Source organism: Vicugna pacos, chromosome 3 (assembly GCF_048564905.1).
Source record: "Vicugna pacos chromosome 3, VicPac4, whole genome shotgun sequence".
Lineage (NCBI taxonomy): Eukaryota > Metazoa > Chordata > Mammalia > Artiodactyla > Camelidae > Vicugna > Vicugna pacos.
This window is the reverse complement of record NC_132989.1, coordinates 1383931-1404027: the sequence shown is the minus strand read 5'-3', so window position 1 is coordinate 1404027 and position 20097 is coordinate 1383931. Positions and strand designations below refer to the sequence as shown.

Below are 20097 nucleotides of genomic sequence, written 5' to 3'. Positions count from 1 at the left end.
GGGTGGGCGTGCACCATGCTTCACCCCTGAGCTCCCAGCTGTGCAGCAGAGGCCCAGGGAGGACTTGCCAGCGAGGGCCATAGGACAGGAGCAGGGCTGAGCTCTGCATGGACCCTGACTATGGGGGGGCCGAGGGCCCTGGTTCTGAGCCCCGTCCTGGGTCTGGGCGCGACGCCTTGTGATCCCACAAAGGAGGCTCCTCTCTTTCATTGTTCAGCTAGGAAGACACGAGCCTGCCCACAGGAAGCAATACCCTCATTCCCACGTTGAGGAGGGGGCCGAGTGGGACTGGGCCCCATGCTCTTCAAGGAAGGTTGCTCCCCTCAAGGTTGGCTCTCTGGGGAGCATCCTGAGCAAGGGATGCCCCTGCTCTGTGCTGGTCATCTCAGTACACAGAAGCCTTGAGTCTCAGTCCACCCAGGAACCAAATGTTCACTCCACCTACAGCAGAGACAACTGAGGCTCAGAGGGGTGGTCCAGACAGCCAGGAGGGTCTGCCCTGGAGATGGCGTGGAGGCCCAAGTCTCAGAAAACAGGTGAAGCCAGGGTCTCAAGGATACTGCACAAATAGGACTTCACTTTGAACTGGGAATGTCGTGGCAGCACCCTGGGGGCCAGGGCGCAGGAGAAGGGGAGAATATCAGGGCCAGGGGGAAGGCCGGGAGCCCCAGAACTGCCTCCATGCCCTCGGGACAGGGCAGTAGAGCGGCTCTGAAGGTATGACAGCCGAGGCTGCCCAGAAAGGGGGCCTTCATTGCTGCCACTTCGCTCGGGTGACCTCAACAGCCCCATGACCACACCCATTTGGCAGATGCAGACAGAGGCCAAGTTATCCACCAGGCTGACAAGGAGAGGAGCTGGGATCAAACTCAGGATCAGATTCCAAGTGCTCTGCTCACTGGCCCCCACACTAACACTGCCTGCCAAAACTGACCACAGGGTCCCCCGCCTGGCACTTTACACCTCAGTGGTCTCCCTGCTGAGCCATCCCACCCCATCATGCTGAGACAAAGGGACCGAGGCCTGGGGTCCAGGAGACAGCACTGGTAGCAGGGCCAGGGTGGGCACGTCCTGCCCATCCCCCTTTGCTGCCCCAGCCCAGGTCCCAAGTGGAAGCCTGAGTGACGTGGAAACTGGCAGTGGGTGGGAAAGAGAGGATGCTCCTTGGTTCCCATGGCAACAGCTGCAGCGCTCAGTCTTTCAGGATAGACTCAGGTTAGGCCTCAGCTGCTACAACACCCATTATTTCCGGGATGGTTACATTGGTGACCCAGGAAATGAGAATGTGGTGGGAGGAGGGGGCGGAGAGGAGGGATCAGATCAGGAAAGGCCAGGCAGGGGGCCGCCGGCTCAGAGGAAAGACTGCCCCCCAAGCCTAGACATGACCCTGGTCACACACTGAGCCTTGATCTTCAACACAGACTGACCTCGGACCCTGCTCACAGGGTGCCTAGCCCCCATCACAGACAAGCCCTGATCCCGGTCACAGACCGCCCACTGACCTTGGCCGCATTCCCACCACAGAGGGACACTCAGTGAGTGGTGGCTGCTCCCCATCACGTACTGAGCCCTGATCCCAAAAACAGACTGCCCCCTGATCTTGGCCGCGCTCCCACCAGAGGGACACTCGGAGTGGTGGCTGCTCTGTATGTAATCATTGTTGTATCTTTAACGTGTGTCCCACTCACACCTCACACCTGACAAATGTCATTCAGACGAACGCATCCACAATGGGGGACTGTCCGCAAGGACTCCTGGGGCCCGCAGTACTGGGCAGAGGTTCTCAGGACCCCCTTTGCTGGATGGCCACAGGGCTTCTGGGATGGGTGGGCTATGAGGGGGCAGCAGAGGAGTGGGAAAGGCTGGGGGGTGGGCTGCCCCTCCAGGCCCAGAAGGAAGCAGCCATTCTTCCCTGGCTCAATGCCCTCACTTTCTGGAAGCCTCATTTCCATCTCATTACCAGATAAACGGAGTCAATTAAAGGTGGTCAGGCAGCCTTGGCCACTCAGGAGAGAGGGCACATGGTGAGGGGGCTCCCAGCTTCCTTCCCACCCTGACGGCCCAGCCTGGAGGCTGTGGCCTCCCTGGCCCCTGTGGCCCCAGTCGGCCGGGATGAGGCCCTGTGAGAGGCCTGTATCCTGCTAGGCCTTCCTGCTTCCTGGGCAGAGCTCTCCCCAGCCCAGCAGGTGGAGCAGCAGAGGCAATGGGTCAGCCCGTCCATTCCTGCCCTGCTCTCGACTATCAGGCTGGTTCCCCAGGCATCCAGGGCGTGGTCCAGAGCCTCTGAAGTTAGGGCCTGTCCTGGGGCAAGGGGACTCCTCCTCAGCCCCCTGCATGGATGTGCATATGAGGACCACAGGGGACAGGATCTCTCTTTGAATTCCCCCACACAGTCCCCAGTTCCCCCCATGGGTCCTGACTTGGCCCATCTCGCCAGAAGCAGCAAAATACAAAGAGGCTATCAGGAGAGGGAGCAGAACGTGGAGCTGACGGGCCGGCGAAGCACGAGGGCTGCTGCAGAGGTGCCGTCAGGAGGGGACGGAGGTGGAGGAGAGGGGACAGCTGCTCTGGCCCAAGAAACACTTGCCAGCAAGATGCGTGATGTGGCCATGTGGCATTGGGACAGACCGGGCAGGGCTGAAAACGGCCCAAGTGTTGGCCTGGGCCTCCTGCTGACTCCCACCTGGGCTGCAGATGGAGGGACACATGTGACCCACCCTCCCCTAACCAGTGTGAGGGGTGAAGCTCCCTGGCACACGCTCAGCCAGCAAGATCTTGGGCCAGGCACCAGCCTGGCTCAGCTGTGTGTATTCTGAATGACTGCTGGACCCCTCTGGTCTGCAGCCACCCTACCCTGACATACATGCATACACATATATACACCCTCCTAGCAGAGTGCTGTGCAGGAGACATCCCAGGCAGAACCCACCAGGTAACAAGAGCTGGCTCTGCCCTGTCTCCCCCTTAGAAGCTGTGTAACTCTGGATGCTGCCTTAACCTCTCTGTGCCTCATTCAACTACATAAGTATTCATCCAGGGCCTCCTATGTGCCAGGTTTCATCAGCCAGCAGGGCAAACTCCTCTGCCTTGTTGGGGGCTACATCGTGGCAGGACAGAGAATAAGGGCACAGGAATTACCCGGTGTTCACAGGTGACGCCATGTGGGAAGTGAAAAAATAGGGTGTGGAGAGAGGCGGCTGGGGCTGCTGCCACTTGAAGCAGCACGGTCAGGGAGTCAAGATGGCCAGGGCAGGAACAAGCTGAGGGAGGGAGCCCTGTGGGCGTGTGGGGAAGTGTGTTCCAGCCCAGGGAACAGCCTGTGCAAAGGCCCTGCACAGGTGGCTGCCTCGCTGAGGACCCATCCCCGAGCTGCTGGGAGGAGTAAACTGGTTGACAGGCGGTGCTTCCTGCACAAAGGAGACACTCAGACGCAGCTGCTGTCACCACCACCAAGATGATGTTTACTCCCAAGGTCTCAGAGCATCAAGGCCTTCAGGGTCCCAGGCACCCGAATGGGGGTCTGAGCTGCCCCTGGGACTGGGTGACCGTGTCCTGTCCTGCAGCCGAGCTCCCCGCTTTACATCGTGGCAGCCCCAGCCCTCAGGACCTGCCAGCCGTCTTCCCCCAAGGCCCCCAGCCCTGCCACAAAGCCTCGACACGCGCTTTGTCATAACTGCTGAAATTGGCCCACATACGCACTCACACACGGTGGATGCGAGCACCTCCCACGCTCGCTCACATGCACAGAAGAACGCAACGCACACACGTACATACTGATGTGCTGGAAGGGGGCAGGCGAGACCATGTGCACACACGTGCCCCATGCACTGCACACATGCACACACACCCTTTGTGCACACAACACCCTGCGGGAAGGAGGGGAGCTCCCCCAGCCAAGGGGACAGTGACCTCCGCCTTGCCCAGCCCAAAGATCTGCCCTCCAGGCCTCCCACCCCAGCGCTGGGGCCCTGATACACGGATACAAGACCGGGATTTTCTGATGTTTCCTGGATGCCACACCTGCACCCTCGTCCCGGGGCTCTGGCCACCTCTTCGCTCCTCTCCTGTAACTCGCTGCCTCAACACGCATCTAACCTAGGGTCCTCGGCCTGGGGGCCACGAATAGAAACAGGTCCAGGATAACCAGCTTCCTTTGCAACCCCACGTAGCTTATTCTGTGCCTCTACAGATGCTATTCTGTGGGATCCATCAGTGCCACTGGCTCGGGAGAGGCCAAGCACCCTGGACCATGTCACCTGGCCCCGTGATGACCTGCTGGCATGAATGCTCAGCCCACACTGGCCCCTGCTGCCCTCCCTGCCCTGGCTAAGTTCCAACCCTCCCTCAACATCCTGGGCTTCCTGCAAAAGGGGGATCCCCTCCAAGTGTCTGCAGGGCTCCCAACCTGCCCTGCTGCCATGGAGGCGTGCCCGGGGTCCTGCACAGGTACTCCTCTCACCAAGGAAAGCAAACTGCTAAGAAGGTGGACTGTGCCCCAGCCCCTCCTTGCTGGGACCTCCCCAGCACACTCATACAGCTGCATTTCCCTATGATGGTCACAAGGCTTGCCTGCACCTCTTCCAGAATCTTAACCACAGCCCCATGACAAGGCACCCCTGACTCCAGATTGCATGCAGTCCCAACACCAGGGACCCCCTGACCCGGCACCTGACACCCGCTTCTTGTGTTTAGGTGTTAATGCCTCCTCCCTCCCCCAACCTAGAAGTCAGCTGCAGGACACAAAAGAATTTCCTTGTGCCTCTTCAATGTTCCTCGTCCCTCAAGCAGAACACCTACTGGGAGCTGGGGAACTAGCTGCAGGGTAAGGATTTGGGCGACCACAACACATACAACCCCCAAACTGCATCTCCTGAACACACTATCCGACAGCCCACTCTCCTCATTTCGTCCCTATGACAAAGGAGGCCCCCGTAGACACTGCCACAGGCAACAACAGTGTGCTGGCCCATCAGAATAGTCCTACCTGCAAAAGAGGAGGGACCTTTCCGTAGCAAGGAATGAAAAACTCCCTCATCCAGGGAGAAACCAGGCCCATCCTTCCCTCAACGGTCAGAAAGCACCTCCCAGTGTGCTGCACAACGCCCGGCCCTGGGGGCCACAGGCAAGCACCCCAGGTCCCTAATATCACAGTACAACGGGCTTCCCCGAGGGAGCCCGCAGAGACGGGAGGCCAGGGCAGGCCTGAAGCGGAGACCCTCTCCCCCCTGACCTCAGCCCAGAGACCTGCCCCCTGGGCCTCTCCCCGCCGGTCACTCACCTGGAGCGCATCCCGGCCCTGGTCCCGGGTCAGGCTGGTGAGGCAGCTCTCAGGGCCACCGGGCATGTCGCTGGGGTTGCAGTTGCCCATGACCAGGTGCTCCACGGAGAAGTAGTCGCTGGGGTGGGAGGGCCCCGCCCTGGGGCCCTGGGTCATCGTCCTGGGGCGGCTGCTGCCCCTCCATCTGCAGGAACTGCTTGCTGGCCTGCAGGAGGCCCAAGGGCCCCGAGGGGTCGCAGAGCCTCGGCACCTCGTCAAAGCTCTCCAGGCCCAGGGAGGTGCGCGCGGGTTACAGGAAGAAGTCCAGCTAGCAGATGCGGACGTGGGCCGGGCTGCTGCAGGCAGGGCTGCCTCTCCCACCTTCACATAGCGCGCGTGGTGGTGCGGGTCCAGGTTGCACAGGGTCCAGGAGCACCGCGAGGCACTGGTGGGGAACCCGGCAGCCGCCAAGAAGTACCTGAAGAACGTGCCCGGCACCAGCACGGGGCGCGGCCCGGCCCCGGGACCCACGTCCGCCCCCGAGGCCGCACTTGGCTGGCTCCCCAGCAGCAGCAGCAGCAGCAGCAGCAGCGGACTGAGAATCCACAGGGCACCCGGGGCAGCGGCCTGGCTGCTCATCCTTGCCGGGCTGGGGGAGGCGCCAGGGTTCTGCGGGCTGGACAGGCAGGTGTGGGCCAGGTAAAAGGTCTCTGAGCGAAGGCAGGAGGAAGAGAGGGCTTCAGGCGACCAAGGGGGCAGCTGTGGCTCCTAACATCCGGGGCCCGGACGCCGGCCTGGGGCTGCCAGCAGCGGCTGGAAGAGAAAGCAGAAGAGAGGGCTGTCAGCCCCGCGGGGAGGCTGGGACTCGAGCATGCTGGGGGCAGTGCCCACCCCGAGCTTGGGGCCTTGAAACAGGCCCTGGCTTTGCTCTCAAGCACCTGCTCTATGCACCTGTCTTGTTACCTGCCAGTGTGTTCACCTGCAGGGGCAAAAGGGGCAGGAAGCCAGGGGCCCGGGCACCTCTCCCACCTAGGCCTGGGTGGGAGTAGTGGGCAGCCCCGGCCAGGGCCACCGGCCACATGGGCCTAGGCTGGGCCCATCTGGGGACACAAACTGGCACAGCCCCCCTGCTCTAGGCCTGACTGGAAGCCCTGTGGTGGCCGTGGGGGTCATTCCCATTCTGGGCCTCTGTGGCCTCTCTGACCTCACCCCTCCCCAACCCCATCTTTCAGGGAAGGATCTCCAAACCCAGTGACAGGGGGATGGAAGACAGGGGAGCAGAGAACAAAAAGTCATCCTACCCATCCCACAGCCTCCCTCCAGCCCCAGTCTCTGAACCTCAGCCCATGTGGGTGCAGAGACCCCTCCCATCTTGGCCTCCTCACATCAAGAATGACCTGTTCTTTGGGGGATGAGGGTGGAGACAGACCCCGGTCTCTGGCTGTGACTGACAGTCAACTGTGCCCTCGCAGCGCCCACCCACCCTGTCCCCTGTCACAGTGTGCTTCGGGTGCCCCCTTCAGCCTCCCACTTGCACTCCTACCAGGAAGCTCCCTCCCTCCTTTACCCCCCACCCACAGTCTCCTGGAGCCAGTGGGTCCAGGCTTTTGCCTGGACTGACCCCTGCATCCTGCCTTGGCCTGGCCAGCACTGTTACCCTCCCCCCACTTCACGGTGAGGAAACCGAGGCTCAGATGAGCCCACGTTGAGGAGGCAGGAGTACTCACACGTCAACCCTGAAGACTGACCCCAATCTCGTGTCCCTGGGGTCTCCTGCCCTGCTCCAGGAGAGGGTGCTGGCTGTGTGCCGCCTGCTCACACCCATGGGAGGGGGGCAGCTCCCGGCCCAGGTGAGCGGGGATGCAGCAGAGCTCTCCTGGCCTCAAGAAGCCAGCACCGCCCTTTCCGGACTTACCCCCGCGTGTATCCTGGGAAGTTCTGCCTGAGCCCAGCTGGCCAGCTACACAAGGTTGGTCACTCCTCTGCCATCCCCTCCTGGGGTCCTTCCTGACAGGCCTTGTTGGCAGAGTAAGAGCTGGGAGTGGGTGGCATCTGTGTTAAGGCACTCTGAACATCTTCTTTCTTTTCTAATTGTCAGGCAGTGACTTCATGAAGTTGATATTTCTGAGTAATCTACGAAAAAAGAAAAGATAAACCTTCACAAATCCTGTTCGTCAAGTCAGAGGTCCTATTAAGAATGGGAGAAAAAAAAAATCTTGAGAATAAAAATTGAATTCAAACCCCAGGAGTATGCTACTTTATAGTATAATGTGCAAATATCTAACTTTCTAGTCTTGGAGTGGCCCATTTAGGACTCTAACTGAACCAGGGTCATTCATTTTTTTTTCACTTATTTATTTTAAAAGTTGTTATGCACCTGAATTAGGTGTATCCACTACACAAAAGATAACATAAACATATAAACAGTAATAATTTACACTAGAAATTGACAAGTGTAACTCTACACAAAGTATTTAAAACAAAATGACGATGAAACCACTATACATTAACTCATGGGTCGCAATAAAAATTCATAAACTAAGAGTATCTAGTGAGTAAAGAAGAAATGCCAATTAAGCTAAGATAAAACCGAGAATAGAAGTACAAAAAGGAATGTCATAGAAAGAAACAATAGAGGTTTAAGAAAAAACCCAATTAGTCTTTGGAAAGACTAATAAAGTAGAATAATCCCTTCTTAATAAGAAAAAAGAGAAGCACAAATAACACATTAACAGGTTAACAGATCAAAGAAGGAAAATTATGTGATCATCTCAATACACAGAGAAAGAGAAAGTATTTGATAAAATAACAGCACCCGGTCTTTACAAAAGTAAAAACAATATAAAACACTCTAACTTAAACTGGCAATGGAACTTTGCAATTTAATACAAAAATTATCTATCAAAATCCTTCAATAAAAACCATATTTCATATAAAATGTTAGACACATTCATTTTTAAATCAGAAACGAGAGTGCACACTGTCATTGCCTTTTTTCAGTAAAACCCCAGAGCTCCTAGACCTCTAATAGAAGACTGAAAAAAGCATAAAGATTGGAAAGGAAACAAACTACCATGGCTCTAAGAAAATATTATGGTAATAAAAAAATCTAGACACTATTTGAATGAAAAAAGAATTCAGCCTGGTTGCTAGATCTAAAACAACATCCTACACTTAGTAACATGCACCGACAGTGATCAGTAAAACATGTCATCTAAAAAAATTTCCTTTCAGAATGTTAACAACAAGTGTAACTATCTGGGAACAAATTTAAGAAAATATGCAAGAGACAGGTAAAATACAAAGTTATAAAACCTCACCAAAGAGCACAGAAGGCATTTTTAAAAGGCAATCATGTTCCTGAATGTGAAAACAGTATCATAAAATGTCAACCCTCCTGGAATTCATCTATAAATTTAATCTATTTTTCATCAAAATCCCAGAAAATGCATTATTTTTAAAGACATGTGACAATGTGATTCCTAAATTGATATGAAATACTAAGAGGCCAACAACAGCCAAAGAGTTTTAAAGAAAAAGAATGATGAGGGAAGAATTTCTTTTCAACTAATAAATCTTCTTTTAAAGCTATATTCATTAAGATCTGTGGTATCAGTCTAAGGAAAAACAAATGACCAAAAGAACAGAGCAGAATCTACAGTAACATCCATGTATATTTGGGAGTTTGGTGTGTGGCATTAAAAATAAGTGAAGACAGGACAATAAAATTATATGTGGACCATCAGTCATCCACATGGAAAAATATATATAAATCCCTCTCTTGACCTGTTTACAAAAATAAATTCCAGATAGGTTAAAAGCCAAAATGTAAAAAGCTAAACTATAAAACTCATATAAGAGGATATCCTTTATGCAATTAAAGTAGGAATGGAAATTAAGTCACACACATAAAATTTAAACTTTAAACGAAAAGACTGATAAATTGAAACAGAAGTCACTAAAAACAAATTTAAAAAACATGCCATAACAGCCTGGAAGGACGCACCTCCAACATAAAAAGCACATAGCATTATAAATCCAGAAATGACCAAGAACTTCTAGAAATCAGTACAAAGGGCAAATCCTCAACAGGAAAATGGGCCAATGATATGAACAGATAGTTCAGGGAAAAGAAAATCCAAAGTGTCATTAAACACATGGAAAGAGATGCAGTGTCACAAGTCATCAATGAGAACCATCACATAGGCGGAAGTTAAGACGTCTAAAACAACAAGGGCTACATGTCATGCTCTATCAAATTAAAAAGAAGACTTAAGAAGTCTAAGTATTAGGAATCTGCAAGGATGTGGAAAAACAGCAAACTAAAAACACCGATGATGAGAATGGAAACAAATAAGAAATCAACTTGGCAAAAACCAGTGGAATTAAGCTACTGTATTGTCTGAAGAATTCCACTTCCAGGGACATTAAGGTATGTTGCTTAGAGAAACCTCCCATGAGTACACAGGACATGTGCACAAAGCTGTCCCATGTAGCACAGTTTACGGCGGCAAAAGGCTGAAGACAACCTGAAGGTCTATGAGTCAGGAAATACATAAATTGAGGTGGCTCAATCAGTGGGCTACTTTTACTTACCTACTTATTTATTTACTTTCATAATCGAAGCACAGTCAGTTTAAAACGTTGTGGTCAGTCAACAGACTACTCTGTATACAAAGTAATAGATAAAAATTAATAAAAAACAATTTGCATTTGGACATTTATGGCATAATACCATTAATGCAAATTTTTAAAATATATAAAACTGTATCTTCGTGTTCTATAGGTAAATACACACATAGGAAAAATAAAAAACATGGATAGGAAGGAGAAACTGCCCACCTTCAGGTTGGCGGTAAGCTCAGGGGGACATGACAGATAACGGGTGCTTTATTTCTAAAACAAACAACAGAACAACAAAGATAGAAGCCAGTACAGCAGAGTGTTCACATCTATAAAATTGGGTTGGTGGGTATACATGTATCTGATGTTCTGCACACTTCTATACATTTGAAATATTTCGTAATTAAAGTTTTGTAAGTATGTGGGCAGTTCAGGAGGTGGATGTGGAAAATGCAGGTTACCGCTTCAGAAGTATGGACAGCAAAGGAAAGGAGGCTTGATGGAGGCTTAAAAACAAATTTTAAACAGGGAATGTGCTGCCTCTTCTTGTAGACTAGAGTTCACGTGTATATGCGTATATATGTAGGTATGTGCGCGCACATGTGTGTGTGTGAGCACAATCATTTTCATTTGGAAACAGGAGAAAACAAGGAAAAGAGGACCCAGACAACGCCTGTGCTCAGGCTCCTAGGCCGCCATTAAGCCTGCAGGTGCCGGCACAGCAGGACTCTCTTAACGTCAGTGCCTGCAAGTAAGAGCGTGATTTTTTTCCTTTTTGTATTTTCACGGTATTCCTTTTTCTATATTTATCATGTTGGCTAGAATGTCTGTGAACCTTGATTAATAACAATGATGGACATATGCTGTTTCTGATTTTACTGGAAAAAATGGAGATGAAATTTATCACAGCAATGGAGACCGTGCACCATGGAGTCAGAGTAGCTGAGTTTGATCTCAGGTGCTAGCACTTACCAGGTACAAACTTAGGCAGGTACTTTAAAGTATGAGTCTCCCTTTGCACATTTATACAATGGTGAATGATTAAGGAAACTTGACTCTTGCCTCCTCTACATCATTGGTCTTACCTGAATGGTTTCTTCCAGGCGGCAGCACTCCAGGCCTGGCAGCATCTCTATAACCTGGTTGGGGCTGAATGGACACAACAGCTCAGTGAACAGCTCTGCGACACACGGAGACATTTGCAGCAATTCTTGATTTACATGGAGATCTTCTCTGAAAACAAAAAAGGCAAGAGAGCAGCATTATGTAATCACATCTATAATTAAGGCTACAGGTAAAAAATATGTTACCTTAAAACTAAGACCACAGTTTGGCCAGGTGAAATTGCAAATTACATCAGAGACCCTCTAAATAACATTATTTCTCACTTTAATGGTTGTCAAAATTATGTATTTTAGACCTAAACTTTATCTACTTTTGGGAATTTCTATTTTAATAATAGTATTGACTTACAAAATATCACACTTACACATGTATAAAGGGAGAATTCTGTAAGACACACAAGGCTTTCTTTTGTCAGCTTTAAAATAAAATATACGTATGCCTTTGACCCACGTACCCACACCTCAACCGCACCCCAAAACTCAGGATGGAGAAAATATTCACTCTTACTCCATGAAAGTCATTCTGAATTATAATCTTGTGTAGTAGGCTATTTCTCGGGGAGAATAAACTGTTTTGAAAAGCCTACATTAAAATGATTCCAAAATTTAAATTCTGATTTTAAAATATTTGACAAAGAAAATGAATACTGTGCAGGAATGAAAACATCTGGTCTAGTCCTTCCCCAAACTCCAAAAACTGCACAAAAACAGGCCGGTCTGGACTGCGCTTCTAGACCTCTGGACTTCACAGCCTCCCTCAGTGTCTTGTTCTGACAACTTAAGGCCACCTCAACTTGGCCTACATCCTGACTGTGTGAACTCTCTGCTCATTCCCACGTGTCCAGTCCTTGGGGTGGGGGGTAGCATATAATGACTACTTGGGACCTTTTAGACTGAGAATTCAAATAATCACTCACAACCCATAAGAGTAAAGAAAATTATTTCCCACATATCTTTTATTCAAATCAAGTTGTTTCACAAGACCACAAAGCTAAAGTTTCAGCTTTCCATATACATCCAGGTTAAAAAAGCCACAACACACTCCTGTGCCAACTAAATACAAAACCCTAAGTGAGTACGTCGGTCTGCCTACAAAACACTTTAAATGTCTTAACTACAGGTAACTTTAAATGTCTTAACTAGAGGTACCAAAGCCATGCCTACAGCCTGTAGGAATTTATAACATAATAAACAACAATGTTCCACAAACTGGACAGGCAACTGACTGGCTCAGACAGAAGGCTGTCCTCAGGCAAGAAGGAACCCAGCAGCTTCGGTCCCTTCAGTCTCCATGCTGACCCTGTATGCTGCACAGAGCAGTCTCCATGCTGACCCTGTATGCTGCACAGAGCAGCCAGGATTGCTCATTGAGAGCAGCCACAATACCAAACGCGCATTCATGAGACACACCCCAAAGCAGATGAGTGCACCATCCTAACAGCAAAGATCCTGACCTGTGAAACCAATGCAACAGCAGAGAGAAGGCAGATTTTTCAGGGGGTTTGGTCAATTTCCACTTCCCTACTTAAACACGTCTCCATTCTTTAGAACATGACTCGAAGAAAGCATCACCATGTGCCCAGACTTGCAGATCCCTCACACCACTGACCAAGCAAAGCACACACTGTGAAGTCAGCCACTTGAACTGGGCCCAGTGCGGTCAGGGAGCGGTGGCCACGGAGGCAGGGGCAGAGGGGTGCCCTGAGGGAGCCAGTGGATTTGCTTCAGGCTCCTGTCTCCCCTACACCTGGCTTGCCGGCAGCCTTTGCTGTCCCAGATGGCAGGACACACATTTCCCAGTTTGCTTACCAGAGGCTGGGGAGATGGGGTCAGCCGTTAGCGGTCCGGTGGCCCCTGCCCCCCACCTCTACCATGACACGGCCGCTTCCCAGGAGCAAGCGGACTGGGACACGTATGTCCCATGACCTGGGGTGGCAGAGGCCATCCCCAAGGCAGGCCGGCTGCAAGGAAAACTGGAGCAAAGAGGCCAGCTCCTCCAAGGCAGGCCCCCTCCCCCAGCTGCCCCCTGCTCCCTAACTGCACCAGGCCCACCTCCTGGGAGCTGGCTGACTTGGGGACATGCCTACAGCGAACCTGGGGCAGCAGAGGCCACTCCCAGGCCAGGCCACAGGGAAGATGGGAGCAAATGACTGGCTCACAAGGGGCAGCCGCCCTCCTCCCACCACCGCAGCCACTGCTGCTACTGTCTACCCAGCCTCCTTGACTGCACTGAGCCCATGATCTTACCAAAATGGATACACAGGGAACATACATCAATATAATAAAAGCTATTTATAACAAACCTACAGCCAACATAATACTCTATGGTGAAAAGGTGAAAGCCTTTCCACTAAAATCTGGAACAAGACAGGGATGCCCACTCTCACTACCTCTATTCAATACAGTATTGAAGGTCCCAGCCATAACAGTTGGACAACAAAAAGAGAAAAAAGGGATCCAATTTGGAAGAGAAGAGGTAAAACTGTCATTATATACCATTATGTGACATGATACTATATATAGAAAACCCTAAAGGCTCCACACAAAAACTACTAGAACTAATAAAAGAATTCAGCCAGGTAGCAGGACACAGCATCCACATACAGACATCAGCAGCATTTCTTTACAAAATTAATTAATAATCCCTTTTAAAACTGCACCCAAAAAAATAAAATACTGAGGAATGAATCTGATCAAGGAAGTGAAAGACATATATGGAGACTTACAAAACACTGACTAAGGAAATTAAAGAGGACTTAAAGCAATGGAAAGATACCCCATGTTCTTGTATTGGAAGAATTAGTATTGTTAAAATGGCCATACTACGCAAAGCAATCTACAGATTTAATGCGATCCCTATCAAATTACCCAGGACATTTGTCACAGAATTACAACAAATTATCCTCAAATTTATATGGAATCACAAAAGACCAGAACTACCAAAGCATTACTGAAGAAAACAATGGAGCTGGAGGAATAACCCTCCCAGACTGCAGACAATACTACAGAGCTACAATCAAAACATCATGGTATTGAAACAAAAACAGACATATGGATCAATGGAACAGAATAGAGAGCCCAGAAATAAACACACAAACTTGGTCAATTAATCTTTGACAAACGAGGCCAGAACATACAATGGAGTAGAGACAGTCTCTTCAGCAAATGGTGTAGTTGGAAAACTGGACAGCTGCGTGTAAATCAATGACATTAGACTACTCCCTCCCACCATACACAAAAGTAAATTCAAAATGGCTTAAAGACGTAAACATAAGACAAGACACTATACACCTCTTAGAAGAAAACTTAGGCAAAACATTACCTGATATACATCTCAGAAATGTTTTCCTAGGGCAGTCTACCCAAGTAACAGAAATAAAAGCAAAAATAAACACACAAATGGGACCAAACTGAATTTATCAGCTTTTGCACAGCAAAGAAAACCATAAGCAAAACACAATGACAACCTACGGAATGGCAGAAAATATTTGTAAATGATTCAACTGACTAAGACTTAACTTCCAGAATATATAAACAGCTCATAAAACGTAGTAACAAAGACAGACAACCCAATCCAAAAATGGGCAGAAGACCTAAACAAGCATTTCTCCAATGAAGACTACAAATGGCCAATAGGCACATGAAAAAATGCTCAATAGCACTAATTATCAGAGAAATGCAAATCAAAACTACAATGAGGTATCAGCTCAAACCAATCAGAATGGCCATCACTCCAAAGTTCATAAAGATAAACGCTGGAGAGGATGTGGAGAAAAGGGAACCCTCTTATACTGCTGGTGGGAATGTAGTTTGGTGTAGCCATTAGGGAAAACAGTTTGGAAATTCCCCATAAACCTAAAAATACGCTTACCCTAGGATCCAGCAATCCCACTTCTGGGTATATATCCAGAGGGAACTCCAATCTGAAAAGATACCTGCACCCCAGTATTCATAACACCACTATATACAATAGCCAAGACATTGTAAAGCAACCTAAATGAAGCAGCAGATGACTGGATAAAGAAGTTGCAGTATATTTATACAATGGAGTACTACTCTGCCATTAAAAAGGGTAAAGTAATGACATTTGCAGCACCATGAATGGACCTAGAGATCATCATTCCAAGTGAAATGAGCCAGAAAGAGAAAGAAAAATACCATATCACTCATATGCGCAATCTAAAAAAAACACACTAGGAAATCATCTGCAGACTTAGTGAAGAATCTTATGGTTACCAGGGAAAGGGGGTGGGGAAGAGAGAAATTTGGGAGTTTGAGATTTACAAACGTTAGCCACTATACATAAAAATAGATTTAAAACAAGTTTATTCTGTATAGCACAGAAACCTATATTCAATATCTGGAAATAACCTATAATGGAAAAGCCGCTACACCTACCAACTGAGGAAGCAAGAGAAGTTAATTATCCTGGGCTAGAGCCTGGTCCTCGGAAAGTCTTTGCCCACCGCTGACACTGCCCCCTGACCTCACTGCACTCTCCTCCCAGGAGCAGGCTGACATGAAGACATGCCTCCCGTGAAGCTGTGGTAGCAGAGGCCGCCCCCAGGACAGGGCCCAGGGGAGATGAGAGCAAGTCCACCTGCTGGGGGTGGGGGGTGGGGAGCAGCACACCTCCACGTCGCCGCCCTCTAACTGCAGCCCACTGACCTGGAAACAAGTGTCCTGCGAACCTGGGGCAGTGGCAGGGAGAAGGGCGTTGCCCCTGGCTAACTGGTATGTGCCCCCCACATCCACCGCGGCATGGCCTGGGGGCGGCCTCTGCCGCTCCAGGCATGTACCCAGGTCAGCCAGCTCCCGGGAGGCGGGCGCGGTGTGGTCGGAGGCAGGGGCGGCTGTGGCGGGTTTAAGGGTCTGCCTATGAGAGGCTGTGGATTTGCTTCAAACTCCCCCGCAGCCTGTCCTGGCCTCTGCCTCTAACACCCCAAGTTCTCAGGACTCAAGCAACAGGTCAATCAGCTTCTGCAAAGGGGGCGCTGTGCTGTCAGCGGGCAGCGGCGGCAGGACTGGGGCTGCCCTGTGCAAGCGCGGGGATTTGCTCCCGTTACCCACTGACGCTGCCGCCGCCCAGGCACACTGACCGCACCGCGCCCGCCTCCCAGGAGGTTTACCTGTAACCTGCATTCTGCGAACCTGGGGCAGCAGAGGCCGCCCACAGGACAGCATGCGGGGTAGATGGGAGCAAGTCCACTGGCTCCCAGGCGCACACCTCTCTCCCCGCCGCTTCCGCTGCCGCCGCCGCCGCCCTCGCACCCTGACAGCACCGCGTCGCCTCCCAGGAGAAGGCTGAACGCCAGACACGCAACCCGCGAACATGGAGAAGCAGACACTGCTCCAGGCCACGGGGAAAAGGGCAAGAAATACAGTAATCTGCACCGCGAAGCCCGCATCCCACTGCGGCCGCCGCCGCGGCCCCGCGCCCGCCTCCCAGGACGGCATGCGGGGCAGATGGGAGCAAGTCCACTGGCTCTCAGGAGCACACCCCTCTCCCCGCCGCCGCCGCCGCCCGCCGCCGCCCGCCGCCGCCGCCGCCCGCCGCCGCCCGCCGCCGCCGCCGCCCGCCGCCGCCGCCCGCCGCCGCCGCCCGCCGCCGCCGCCGCCCGCCACCGCCGCCGCCGCCCGCCGCCCGCCGCCGCCGCCCGCCGCCGCCGCCGCCGCCCGCCGCCGCCGCCGCCGCCCGCCGCCGCCGCCGCCGCCCTCGCACCCTGACAGCACCGCGTCGCCTCCCAGGAGCAAGGCTGAGCGCCAGACACGCAACTCGCGAAAGGGAAGCAGACACTGCTACAGGCCACGGGGAAAAGGCAAGAAATCCACGAACTTGCACGGCGAAGCCCGTATCCCACTGCGGCCGCCGCCGCGGCCCCGCGACCGCACCCGCCTCCCGGGAGCAGGCCATGACCTGAGGCCGGTCCGAAGTGCTCCCGGGCCCGTCGGCGCCCTCCCAACTCCCGGAGCTTCAACCGCTTCCCCAAACCCGGGTACAAGCAGCAGCTAAGAAATGGGATTCAGGGACTCCTAACGGGAGGGAGGGGGGCACCACGACCCACAGCGGCGGCCCGCACCGCCTCAAGGCCCTAACGTGTCGAGCGGCCCAGGCATCCCACGCACCCCCAACCCGTGAGCCTCCCCAGCTGCGCAGCCCAGGCCTCTCCCGCCGGCTCCCCGATCTGCGCGCCCCCACCAGCACCCCCTTACCTGCCCGGCGACGGCAGCAGAGGCGACAGCAAGCGGCAGCCCAGTCCCCACACCGCCTTCTTCCTTGGAAGCTGGTCAGGAGCGCCCGGCTTTCGCCCGGCTCCCAAACGCTCTGGGCGGTTCCGGCGTCCGCGTCCCTGCTCCTTCCGCCGGAAGCGCCCACCCTCAGGCTGGGGCTCCACCCCTACGGGCTGCGGCGAGCGGTTAGTTTGAAAATCCTTTTGCATAGTTTGATTGAGTTAAGTTTCTGTTGCTTTTATCTTCTTTCCCTTCCTTCTCTGGTTAATGAGAAAATTCCTAAAGTTGCCTGTAGAAAAAGAAAACAGGCATGAGAGTAATTAGGCAATAAATATTTAAATGTAAAATGCAAGAGGCTTAGAGAACCCAGATTTTGAAAAATTAACTCTCTCTCTCATTTCTAGGAAAGAGGTTCATAGGAGTATATTTAGTTTTTCAGTGCTCATGAACGTTTATGCGAGAATCCCCCACTGGTTCTCATTTTGTGCCCTGAATTCTGAGCTCAGTCTACCACGGTATTCACAGATCAGATGAGTCAGAATAGAGTAATTTACTAGAAGCATAGCCTACTTAGCAATAGTGGAAAATTAGTTCAGGCGATTCTTTAAATAGCATTTAAGTTTCAACTGGGTAAACTCCTGCTTAGTTAGTTGCTATGTACACTACAGTGAGCAGTCGTCAATTTGGCCTTAAGTTGATTCTTATTATGTATGGTCTCTAAATTCTATCTTAAACTTTTAGATTATTTGTGTATTGATTCCTTAGCTCGTGTTATAGAATATTAGAATAGTAACCAAAATCTGATTAAATACTTGATCTTTAAAATGTAATAGATTTTAAAGCAAGACATTGATTGGTTTTATCAAAGAAGATGGCTTATTTATTGGACTCTCTCACATACAGCTGTTATAGCAAAACTGCACATACAGAAGTATTTATTCAATGACAACTTTTCAGAGCTTAATGCTTATAAAAACAGATGATGGAATGAGATATAAGTGGGATCATTTTCAGCCTACACCTATTAACACTATGTTACCATATTCTAGTTGATTAAATTCTCAGCCTCCATTTACTTACAATCTTGAAAATGAATGGTAATGAGATTAGCCTCACAGGCTTTCTGTGAGGACTTAATAAGATAATTTACATAGAGCCCTTAGCAAAATGCCTAGTGTGTAGTAGGTTTCAGGAAATGTTAACTATTATTTCTGAGTTAGAAAAAGATTTTGCTCTGCTTACAAGCAAAACATTTCTATGTCCATATTATGTTAACTTATACAGATTTCTCTCTTTTCTTTCATCATCAAAGCAACACACTACATCTGTGAACATTAGGCTAAACCATGCTTCACTTTTATAAAGATGGGAATGGGAAAAATAAATCTATACTGTAAGGAAAAAAGTCACCTAATTCCAGATTAGTGCTTTACCTTTTTTAATTTCAACAATAATTATATATAAATTCAAACACAGTTTGAAGTTTTATTTTGTATAATTGTGCATCTAGTTAATTAAGCTTTAATGGAGAAAAATCTTATAAAAATATCATCTACATATGAAAAACTGTTACTAATGTATAATTTAATATATTTGAGGAAGAGTTTGTATGTGGGTGTGTGTGTTGGTGTGAATGTGTATTGGTGTGTGTTGGTCTGTCTGGTCTGTCTGGGTGTGGGAAAAGAGAGAAGAATAAGTGGTGGGAGTTTTGTTCTTTCATTGGTAGAGAAATTATTTAGAAACAAAAACAAAAGGTAGAAGTTAATATGGATTTATCTGGGTACAGAATTTAAACAGTGATTAACTCAGAATCCAGGCTTAAGACTAAGTATTCAATAGTTTTATAAGTTGCCATTAATAGCTCCACATTTAAATACTCAGGGTTGTAGAGGACACTGAACTCTAGGTGGTAAAAAATAATACACATAATATGAACAGGCCAGAGGAATTTCTCACAGTCATGCACACTTGGATATATAACAGATATCTCAACATACTCAAAATAAATGTTTCTTTTTTTTAATTTTCAACATGCTTCTACTGCAATCTCATATTTCTTAGTAAGTAGAAGTCCACTTTCAGCTGCTCAGTCCAAACTTCAGCAATTTTTGACTCTTATCTTTGATATTTCCCGTCTAATCTATTAGCAAATCCTATCACATTTTACTTTGAAAATAAATCAAGAATCCAAATATTGCTCATCATCTCCATCACAGCCCCTGGTCTAGGATACAATCAACTCTTCAGGTCACTGTAACAGCTTTCAAACCAGTGTCCTCCTTCCACATTTGCCCCCAGTGGTCCATTCGCCATCTAGTAAACAGAAAGGTCAGGTAATACTGCATTTCTGTTACAAGTAGCTTTCCTCTCATACACATTAAGCCGAAGTTTAATGGCTACTACCCATGTCACTGGCCTACTTTCTACCGCTCTGTCCTCTTTCACGCTGCTATTTTCACAGTGTTCTCTCATCGTCGTCATTTTTAAGCCCTTTTCTGCTTTGGAGGCTATCAACTGCTTCTCCTATGACCTGAATGTTTTCACCCACGTGTCTGCAGTGGTTGCCCTCCCTTCACTCAGCTGTCTGATAAAATGTCACTTCTACACAGAGTCCTTTCCTGAAACCTCTGTGTCAAATAGCTACCCTTGCAACACTTACCATCCAGTTTTGTTCCATTTTTTGCTAAAACATCTATTATTACCTAATATGTAGTAATTTATATGTTTATAGCCTTTCTTCTCTCCCTATCAGGTCACAATCAGGGTGTTTTCTCAGGGAGAAGACTTTGTTTATTGCTCAATCACAGGAACTCAAGGACCACATATGGTCTGTTGTAGAAACTCAGCAAGTAGCGGCAGGGG

The 20097-nt window shown here is 49.8% G+C and overlaps 1 protein-coding gene across 9 annotated transcripts in view; it reads right to left on the bottom strand.

The window, feature by feature from the left end:
- LOC116278925 (adhesion G protein-coupled receptor B1-like) overlaps positions 1-20097 on the bottom strand; it is a 113633-nt gene that overhangs the window by 36276 nt on the left and 57260 nt on the right. For 8 of the 9 annotated variants that reach the window (XR_012065987.1, XR_012065968.1, XR_012065971.1 and 5 more), the window contains 5 exons: positions 17218-17524; positions 10966-11113; positions 9854-9924; positions 7173-7390; positions 5279-6070 (listed from right to left, as the gene is read on the bottom strand). Coding sequence is in view for 6 of the 9 variants with exons in the window: in XM_072952629.1 (XP_072808730.1) it covers positions 5279-5896 (618 nt within the window). In the remaining 3 variants the exon portion in view is untranslated. The remainder of the gene's footprint in view (positions 1-5278; positions 6071-7172; positions 7391-9853; positions 9925-10965; positions 11114-17217; positions 17525-20097) is intronic. The other variant, XM_072952624.1, reaches the window with a different exon arrangement.